This window comes from Brachyhypopomus gauderio, chromosome 5 (assembly GCF_052324685.1).
Source record: "Brachyhypopomus gauderio isolate BG-103 chromosome 5, BGAUD_0.2, whole genome shotgun sequence".
NCBI classification, from domain to species: domain Eukaryota; kingdom Metazoa; phylum Chordata; class Actinopteri; order Gymnotiformes; family Hypopomidae; genus Brachyhypopomus; species Brachyhypopomus gauderio.
This window is the reverse complement of record NC_135215.1, coordinates 36210298-36220564: the sequence shown is the minus strand read 5'-3', so window position 1 is coordinate 36220564 and position 10267 is coordinate 36210298. Positions and strand designations below refer to the sequence as shown.

The 10267-nt window shown below is 40.0% G+C and overlaps 1 protein-coding gene across 1 annotated transcript; it reads right to left on the bottom strand.

Annotated features, from left to right (window-relative positions):
- Positions 1-188: 188 nt before the first annotated feature.
- On the bottom strand, positions 189-8702 carry prkar2b (protein kinase cAMP-dependent type II regulatory subunit beta). Its single transcript, XM_077007617.1, has 11 exons — positions 8038-8702; positions 7054-7089; positions 4999-5051; positions 4762-4845; positions 4345-4451; positions 4100-4253; positions 3295-3396; positions 3144-3218; positions 2858-2926; positions 2232-2367; positions 189-1944 (listed from the first exon to the last, which is right to left on the bottom strand). The coding sequence occupies exons 1-11, from the start codon at positions 8588-8590 to the stop codon at positions 1811-1813; spliced, it is 1503 nt and encodes a 500-aa protein (XP_076863732.1). The 5' UTR covers positions 8591-8702; the 3' UTR covers positions 189-1810.
- Between the last annotated feature and the right edge of the window lie 1565 nt (positions 8703-10267).

Sequence of the window (10267 nt, the reverse complement as noted above, 5' to 3'; positions counted from 1 at the left end):
CTTCTCTTTTGTTACTTGACTGAACCTTTGTTTTGCGTCAATACTAACGATCAAGACCTGTAATATTAACGTTATTCTTTTAAACACTTTACTTTAATCACTGTACTTGATATATTCTCTTTCCATGCATAAATCATTAAAAAAGGACCGGGTCACTAAACTTTAATACAAAATTGTATTTTATTTTGATGTTAGTCAAATATCACTGACAATAGTAGACCTTTATCTGAATTTCATGAAATAGAGAGCACTGGCAACACAAAGAGCTACTTTTAGAGCTGGTCAGACACAAATTGATGTTAAATATAGAAAACACAGAGCAACATTATTCCCAATTTAAAGTCTCTAACAGGTATACAGCCTAAATTTTATAAAATGATGGAACTACACAAAAAGCCTACAGTGAAAGTACTCAGTAGAGGCTGGCTACCAGGAGATGCGGGGTTCAGGCCCCCTGCATGAGCTAATGGTGTGACATCTGTGTGGAGGTAGACAGTATAAATAACCTCTTCAAATTGGAATAAAAAAGCTTTAAAAGTTTAACTTGCTAATGGAATAAAGACAATGTGATGCAATGAGAAAAAATCTACAGTATACATTAATGAAGAACAGGACTAAAACTGGTGAAACATATTGCAGTTCAGAAGTAAAGTAAAGTAAAGTAAAGTTTCAACCTTTTAAGGGCAAAAAGGGTGTCAAGCATTAATGCATGTGAATAGATAATGTGTTATGCATTAATGTGTATCTGATGATGATTCTTCTTTTATTTATTTATTTGTTTGTTTTTACCAAAAGCAAAAAACAAACATCACTCTAGCTTGGTGTGTATTAAAGAATGGATAACAGAAGGTTATTTCACATATGTCAAATATTCCATCATGAAACACCAAAGTAGCCAAACAAGCAAAGAAAATGTAAAATGTAAAATAAATGTGCTACACTTGAAAACATTCTATATGAATTTTATTTGAGTATGGATTCTAAACTGAATTCTAAAAAGGCTGTGTACAACATAATAATTTTCAGCGTATAGCCATGTGCAATTTTGTTTCATGAGGCTAGCATCAAAGTGCAATATCAGCATACACACTTCTGTTTCCCTTTTGTGTCATATAATAAAACCATAACTTGTTTATATGTGTAACAGTTATACTTCCAGCTTTTAACATAAGTGAACAAGTTTCAGTTTGTACCCTTGTCATACACATGGCCCATCCAAATTTATGTGCGATTTGCTCATTCTTTGAAGGTAATTATCAATGAGACATTTTAAAAACAATGATGAGAGTACTTAAAAAAATTTAACAGGATTCAGAAAAGCGATAAAATATAGGACAAATATCAATGTCAGATATCAACGTCTTGCTGCCAAACACAAAGAGAAACTAAGAATAACCATAAAAACATTTTTAACTGTATACATTTTAACAAAATACAGAACAGAATTGGGGAAACAAACCCATAACTGGATAAATAACCCAATAACTCTGACATAACCCAATAACTGGATAAACATATTATATTCCCAGTATGACAAAACACTTTATACATCGAAAAAACTTTTTTTTATAAACCTTGTGTAACCTGTAAAGAATGTCCTACATATTTGGCTTATCACATGTAAAATCACTATCACTGATACACCAGAGCTTCACTTGTGTGAATGCAAAACAATAACTTTGAGCTTCAGAATTTATGATCATATGGCATCTGACCAATGGCAAGAGGCCTGGACTCACCCTTATTTAACCCGTTCCTTATGTTGCATTTCAGTTTGTTGTTGTTGTTGTTGTTGTTGTCTTTGTAAGTTTCATGCACTCGGTTCCTCTATTTCTGTATGACTTCCGAAGAGGGAGACTAGCTGCTCTTCATAGTTAGCAATGTTGCGTTTCATAATATCCATGCATGGCCCGAGTAGCCTCTCAAACGCCTGGACATCCATCACTGTGAAACACGGCCCACACACAAGTGAGAATCACAATTACAAGCAATAGGTAACACAACATCTCCATAAATTAAACGGAAATTTCTTTCTAAAAATCATGAACGAATGAATGTTCATCAATATACATAAGATGTACCATTTGATTGGTGCAGAATTTTGAGACACACACACATGCTACATCTGTTATGATTACCACAAAATAGCTAGAAATGATTCTCTACAGGTTCCTCAGACAATAACGTGACGTTGTTGTGCATTTAGACACTGTTTAAATGCAAGGTGGTACCTAAGCACTTGACGTTCTCTACAGCGTATGCTGAAGCTGCCCTTGGCTTGTTGGTAACGAGGGCTAACTCTCCGAAGTACTGCCCTCTGGAGCAGGAAGCAATGTCCACCTCCTCCTCCTCACTGTCTAATTTCAACTGCCAAAAGAGATTAAAAAAAGAGGTAGAGTTAGAGTTGTCTTCAGCATTATTATTTTAATGTTATTATTTTTTAAAGATGTCTTATCTTTATATATGGAGATATGGAAAGTTACATGTTGTACTTGGTACAGATATTAGATATAGTTTTCAGCACTGCTGAAACACACCATAAATCTCATACTTGGGGGTGTTGACATTTAAAACAGTTAGATTGTAAAAGGTTTAAATCTTAAAGCTAGTGGGTGGATCCATTTCTCTTTAACTCTCATTGTAAGCCTCATAGAAAGACTCACTATCAATATTATAGTGAAATGATTTACATAAAATAATACAGATTTATAGACTGTCAATTAATGACATGACTTTTCATCCATTAATTTTGCTTCAACTTGATGTCTGGTATGCAGAATGTAGTACAGTAGAGAGAAATAGGATTTTAAGCTGTAAGGGAGAAGACTCCACAATTTCCTTTAAAATGAGAACTTACCCGGTTTCTCTTCATGGTGATTCTAACTTCACCTGATTCTACAATGTAGAAACAGTCTGCTAGGTCACCCTATAGAAATAAATGTATGGTTACTCTGTATGTCACTCTGTAGCAAGACAGATGTGGTTGTTTTTATTATCACAAAGTGATTATTGTGTAAGACATTGTGTAGCCTACTTACTAAGGGCTCACAGATATTCCTACATTCCACAGGACATTGACTAGGCCGTAAAAGCACTGACTATAACCCAGTAGTTATTTGGGGTGCCAGGACTGAAGAGCTCACCTGAGAAATGATCTGCTCACCATCGTTGTACACTCTGGATGACAATACATCCACCACCTTCATTCTTTCTGAGACCTAAAATATCATAAATGATTACGTGATTGTTCCCTTAGATTTTGATAATCAGCAGGTTTTTCTGTAAAATTCCAACCTCCAAGGATGTGAGGAGAGGAAGGGTCTCGATAAAAGCCTCATACATTTTCCTCTTCTTTGCGTTGTTTTTTACAATGATCCTTCTGAATGTTAACCGATCCTGCAGTTAAAACAAATGAACCAAACAAAAAACCACTTATTCAACGGTCATCTAAGTACTAAACTCACTTTATTGGTGAATAACACGTCTACCACTGTAGCACAGAGCTTTACTTCTGAGCAGGCAGGACTGGGACCCAACTATGAGTGGTCACTTCTTCTTACCATGACCCGGTAGTGTAAGATGATCACACACCTAAGACTCTTAGGCAAAGTTAATTGTTTTGAGCATTTCAGCAAGATTTAATGGAAAGTCTCACTACTTCAAGTCTCAGATGGCCATTAACATATAAATGTTTATATTTTCAGTGTCACTGGACCATATTTTCATTGGCTTTATTAATAAAAACTAGCAAGACTATATATACTACATTCCAGAGAAAAGCAGCCAACATGTTATTCCTGCAGCCTCTGTGTGTGGGAGTAATTTGGTATTTCGTCAAAACAGAAGAGGGCGCTCCACTGTGAAGCAAAAACAAATAAATAAATAAACAAATCATAAAAAGCACAACAAACTGCAAAACAACCACAGTTTTCTAATTAGAGCCGAATATTCTAATAAACAAGCAAAGCAATATATTATCCTATTAGAATATGGTGGAGCTTTGTTACCCATAGGTAGTAATTATCAAGGAGAGTAGAGTACCTTCAGGTACTCCAATTTTAAGTAATTAAAGCTTATCCTTTATCTCAGAGTAACTCACTAGGCACCACAAGGATCCAGATGAGGTAGCAATAATGGTGGCTGCTCGTGGTGTGTTGTACATCAAGGCGAGCTCCCCAAAACTCCCACGATTGTCGTAGGAACCAACCGCCCTAGTGGTACCTTCAGACTTCAGAAGGATGTCAAACGTCCCTCTGCAACAATCAAGCAATTTATAAAGCTCTTCACAAAACAGTAAGAACTCCTACATATTTGAATATAACAAAATTTGTATGCTGTTCCCACCGCTCAATGACATAAAAGTTGTCTCCGTCATCATCTTGATCAATGATGTGCTCCCCAGCAACAACGGTCTTCTCAAACATGGCATCCAATACTTGGGATATTTGCTCCTGATAAACGAAGATACCTTGTTTAAAAAACGCCTATCGACTGAATTTATACAACTTACATTATTCCGAGTACACGTTTCATTGCCAACATTGCTCTGTATAATTATTCTCATCGTTCCAGCATAAGAGTTAGAGCAAAATGTTAATGCATTATCCAGTTGTCCAATCAGGGCGGCTATGAAACATTCAGTCACTTCACTGTCCTCACTGGACGTTTGAATAACAAGCACTTATATACGATAGAGGACATTGTGCTTTAAGAGGAAAACGCACGCTGACAAAGCAGAAAACGCTGCAGCGTGGTCTTCACCTGGTCAAGATTTTTGAACAGAAGTATGTCTTTACAGGCCTCCTGCAGTCTCTGCCTCTGTTCATCTGTTTTTGGGTGAGTCACCTGCAAAGACAAAGCAAAAATAATAAGACAGACGATAATGTGAGCAGAAGAATAATTGTCAAGCAAGCATCCCCCCCCCCCCCCCCCCCTTCCCCACTTGATACCCCTGCTGTGAGTTCGGGTTTCTCGGTGTGTTAGATAATAATCTCTCACCCTTGGTTCCTTGTCTTCGTCGTCATCATCTGGGTTGAATGCCTCTGCACACACTGGTGTGGGTCACACAGAGGAGAGAGTCAGGTTAACATGGCAGCGGGGGAAACGGGGGCTGGTGTGCAGGGTGTGTTCGTTGGTTTAGCAGTCGCTTTACCATATTCAACTGGGAATAAAGCTCGTGAAAACCATCAGCGCTTTGAAACAAATAAAGAAGTGACTTTTCTGACGGCGCTGAAGAGTAAGTTCTCAAAATCCTAAGAAGAACCGCCTGGGCCCATTATTTCTCTATGGACCCTGTGTGCCTTTTCCATTTATGCTTTTGGCTTGTTTTTCTGTCTTTTGTCTCACTCTTTTCCTCTATTAGACTGGCAGTTGAGATGAGAGGGTCGTTTGCCTCCTCCGCCACACTCCCCCGATGTTCCTACTATTAATACCAGCACAGAGCATGACAGGTGCATCCAGTGTCTGGATCAATATACCTCCCACGGCCAGGCCTGAGTGTGCACTGTATGGCCAAATCCACGCTAAAGCCGCACTTCTCCTGCAGCTGTAGTCGTGGGTTATCTTCAACGCTCAGTCCAATGAGAACGCATCCTGTGTACGTCGATCGTTGGTTGAGAATGGAGTCCCATTAGAGATATATTCTCAGTGTGGCGGTGAAAACACACTCAGTTCTAAGCCAGGGAGACGCTCACTGCAGGCAGATCACCAAAAAGCCGATGGAACTCCCATTTGTTTACCAACATGTCTTATTGTTAACGCCAAAGACGGTGCTTGTGCAGTGGTGAAGCTACTAATTCTGAGAGCATGTTTAAGGACAGAGGATTCATGAGGTGAGCCCAAAGTGTTTAGCAATCTGAAGTGGTACCACCGCATTAAAGCTATGGAAATATGCTTTATATACAATATATGCTTTATATACTTTATATGTATGCTTTATATACAATATACATTTAAAAGAATTGTAATGATGCCTTAGATGACTTAAGAAAACATTTGAGGTTTTGTTTTTGTAAATGAGGTTTGAGGTTTTGTAAATACACGAGTGTGTTGAGAAAATTGTTATTTCGCTATTTCTTCATTAACTGGAGGAATGTGTGCACAAGCCCGATGTGTGCGCACACAGCCGCTAGCCCAGACGGGTCACATATTCCAGCACTTTCATTTGAGCCACAATCTTTTGATGCCTTTTTGTAGCGTCACAACAAACAGAATGATATGCTGTTAACAGCGCTGTCTGCCAGTATATACTGTATGTGAGAAAAGGCAAGACAAACGAGCCCAGGGCGTTCACGTCTTCCTTCTCTTTTACATCTATTTTAATCCTTAAAGCTCTAAAAACAAAGCACTGCTCTCCTCGTGCAATAAATGACCTTCAAGAAAAAAAAATCACTTTTCTCTTCTGCTTTATATCATTCCATCAGTACGTGTAGCACAAGTCATTCTGCCCCACTTCAGTCTGCTGAATGTAGATCATACCATACAGACCATTCTGACTCCCACCACGTGGAACTACATCAGGCCTGGACTTTGATCTTTTGAATCTACACCTCACCTCCACAGACAGACAAAACAAATCAAGCCCTGATCCAACAGCATTTCTACAGCCGTCAGCTTGATCAGTAAGACCAGTGTTTGATAGTTGATGCGTGAATTAGACGTACTCTTACAGGTGAATTAGATGAGTTCTCTCGTGTTAAATGTTAGATGGAGGATGCAGGGATGTATATGATGTCCTAAAACAGGACAGTCTCTACTCATATGGCTTTGTTCACATTCTTCAGATGGCATGACTATAGCACAGCTACAGACAATAAACACAATTTACATTGGTGGGCAAATATTTGATATTCTTGTTACCTGCAAAACGATATGTGAGCTAGGCTATATGACTGGATAAAATATATATAACACAGAGCTAATAAGGCACAATTAGTTACCAATTATAGTCATTAATTTCTACTTCCAAGTAAAATTTTCATTAGCAACAAAATGTTTCCTTGAAAGCATATTAAAATGGCATCATCTTTACAGAAATTGGTAAGAGTCACTTACCAGAAGGTCTCCTTATAAACCTGTTTATTACAGGAGCTGTAAAGAGAACACAAGGGTGTCCATGGTAGTGAGTGTCCTGTTCACGATTCCCAGCAGGTAAATAACACATTATTATAAAATAAGTCTACGTCATGTTGGATGTATTTCCTATTATTTAAAAAAAGAGATGGATTCAAGTTGCTTTGAAGTTGATGCCCATTTAAACAAAAAGCACTTAGCTCATCTAGACTGAGCATTTTCCTATAATAACCCATACGAGGCGTTTTCTCGTCAGCATAAAGAAAGCATATAGATTGGCATAAAATGCCACAGAGTGTGGGTGAGCTCAGAACGGGAAGGGACCGGGCCCTGAAAGAGCAGTATGTTTAACACACACACACACACACACACACACACACACACACACACACACACACACACACACACACACACACACTCATACACACACACACACACACACACACACACACACACACACACACACACACACACACACACACACACACACACACACACAATGGAGCTTATCCAGCTCACGACGCATGAAGGCAGATTCATCTGCTACAGATCCAAAGCTCGCTGGAGGCGCGGTGGGTCCAGGCCCATATCTGCATCTATCTGCATGTTGGGCTGCTGGTACTAGTCTGTGTGTCCCGCCCCTCTGCGGAGCGTCTCCTGCATTTATCTCTGGACTCATTTACCCCCCTGCACTCATTCAACTGTGAATCACAGCATCCTGTGCTTTTCAGTAGAGAGTCGATGTATGATTAAATCCTGAGTAATGGATGTATGTTACCATTAGGCCCGATGAAGATTGTTGATTTAGGCTACATTCATTCTAATACCTACACCATGTTGTAAATACTACAATGTACAATACTGGTCCACATTACAATTAAAATGCAACGTAGTAATTTGTATTATCACGTAATGTGCAGTGCATAAAGAGGCTGTAAAAATGTTTGAACGAGCCTATTCTGTTACCTACGAATTCCTCGTCGTCATCCTCGTCCTCTTCGTTTTCCGAGTCGATCTGCATCGCCTCTTCGATGAAGTTGACCACTTTCCCGGTTCGCACGGCCGAATTCTGCTCATTGCCAAACGCGGCACCCTTGGTTTCGTTCTCCTTCAGCTGGGTAAAATACTGCAGGGCGAACTCCAACAGATCCCGGGGCTGATTCCTTAACACCTCCACGGTAAAGCTCTGCAAAAGCTCCGTCAAGCCCTCGGGGATTTCTATACTCATTCCTGATACCAGATCACCGGAGAAAGATGTGCAAGATGTGCAAAATGTGCAAAATGCAGAATAAACCGGGCGCTGCGCTCTCACGTCAGGAATGAAAACAACCCGCCTTCCCCCAGATGTGTAATGCGGCAAAAAACGCACGGAGAACCTCTCACAGATCCATGACACCTTTGTCCATTTGTTCGGAGAATATCCCCTAATTTGCAGGCATGAAAATGGCAGAGAATTCAACAGCGCGCATCTTACAGGAAACCCACGCATGTGACCCGGGAAACCATGGCAACCTCCCATCCAGGGATGGCGCAGCGAACCGCAGCGGCCGCACAGAGTGGCGCAGCGCGAGTGGCGCACGTGCCGCAGCGCGAGAGGCGCGTGCAGCGACCAACACCGCGGGTCCGGTTCGGCACAACGCTCGACCCACTCGCGACGGCAATGAGCTCACCCGATGTGCTGTGATCCTCTTTTAAATCATGCACCATGCGAATGAGTGTGCTGCTGTGCACATCGGGGTTTTGGAGGGGGTTCACAGACCAGTTCGGGTTTTTTGGGCAGCTTTTTGAAGTCAAACATTTTCATTGAAGGTGCAGTGTCACTGTATCACGTTCAGTATGTGTTATACACATATCGTCTAATCCCTCCAGGCACACAACATAGCTTATAGCAGACGTCATCAATTGCAGAGGGGAAATGCAATGCAAATATCTAACTAATGCAAATATCGGTTCCCTAGCTAGAGCAAATACAGTAGTGACATGAAAAAAAACGATCAAAGCCCGTCTTTATTTGTGCTGAAACATCCTGAATCAGCATGACTGCGTGAATGATGTGGGCTCTTTCATAACCCTAGCAGTGCTAATGCAATTGATCATTTTATCATTGTAAGGGTCCACACATGTCAAACGTGGAAACCGGGCTAGATTTGGTAAATATTGCCTTCAGAAAACTGACGTAGAATGTGAACGACAGAAAATGTGAAATTTGTCTTCAGTTTATTTCTTTTCTCCAGTTATTTAGTATAACTATTTAATTATTTTCTTCAATTACATCCACTTCTGAATGAGCAGAGAATGTCAGATATCTGATATTTAATGTATTGATCCAGTTAAAACCTTCTGAGATTGTGGGGTGTCTGGTTATCTACTGATTCTCTTTACATTACACATATCAGAACCAATGTGAAGTTATATTTTAGGTTTGGATTGATTGACTTGTCTTCAGAGAGACATGTTCAAAAATGCATTCAGTACACCAGAACTCAGCAATAACTTGTAATAATTACTGTATAAAGGTTTGCAGAGTGTAGTACCTTGTATACCTTCAGCTTTAAAATTGCAGATATAGGGGAAAAGTAAATACTATTCTAAATTACAATAACAACTTAGTGGAAAAATCTGCCCATAAACTCTGTATGGCTCTAAAATAGCCCTTATGCTGCATCACACTATAATATATGGTATAATATTTTGTGATACATATTTAACCAATACCAACAAATAGCTATAAACCTAATACAGCCACAACAGCTTCTCTATTTTTGTTTGTGTTGGCCATCTCACAACAAGGATACGTTTTAGAGCAGAGGTTCCCATACCACATGTAACGGACGTAAGCCAGTAGAACCAGCAAAAGACCCCAGAGTACTGACAAACCACACACACCAGCTATCCATACTAAATATATTCTCCTTCACGCTCATTTACGTGGTTCTGGGCTCAAAATAGAGCCAGGCAACACACGAGCTGTTTAAAGGTTTCTCTCCCGCTCTCTAACATCGTTTCCCACCTTTTATGTCTAGTTGCTGTTTCTTACTTCTCATGAATCAATATCTTCTGGAGTGGAAACGCTCACTAATGAACATATCCACCCTTCTGTGGTTCACTGAGACACTTGATCACTGCTCACACATTAGTGATGACGGTGCCTGGGTGGGGGGGGGGGGGGGGCTGCAGGTACATCATCACCAGTGTG

Bases quoted from the DNA above. Each gene is read 5' to 3' on its own strand.
- prkar2b (XM_077007617.1), bottom strand. From the start codon at position 8,590: ATGGGAGGTTGCCATGGTTTCCCGGGTCACATGCGTGGGTTTCCTGTA. The intron at 5,052-7,053 runs GTAAGTGACTCT...GACCCACACCAG, and splicing joins GTTTATAAGGAGACCTTCTG to TGTGTGCAGAGGCATTCAAC. The intron at 3,219-3,294 runs GTTGGAATTTTA...ATGATATTTTAG, and splicing joins CTCTCCTCACATCCTTGGAG to GTCTCAGAAAGAATGAAGGT.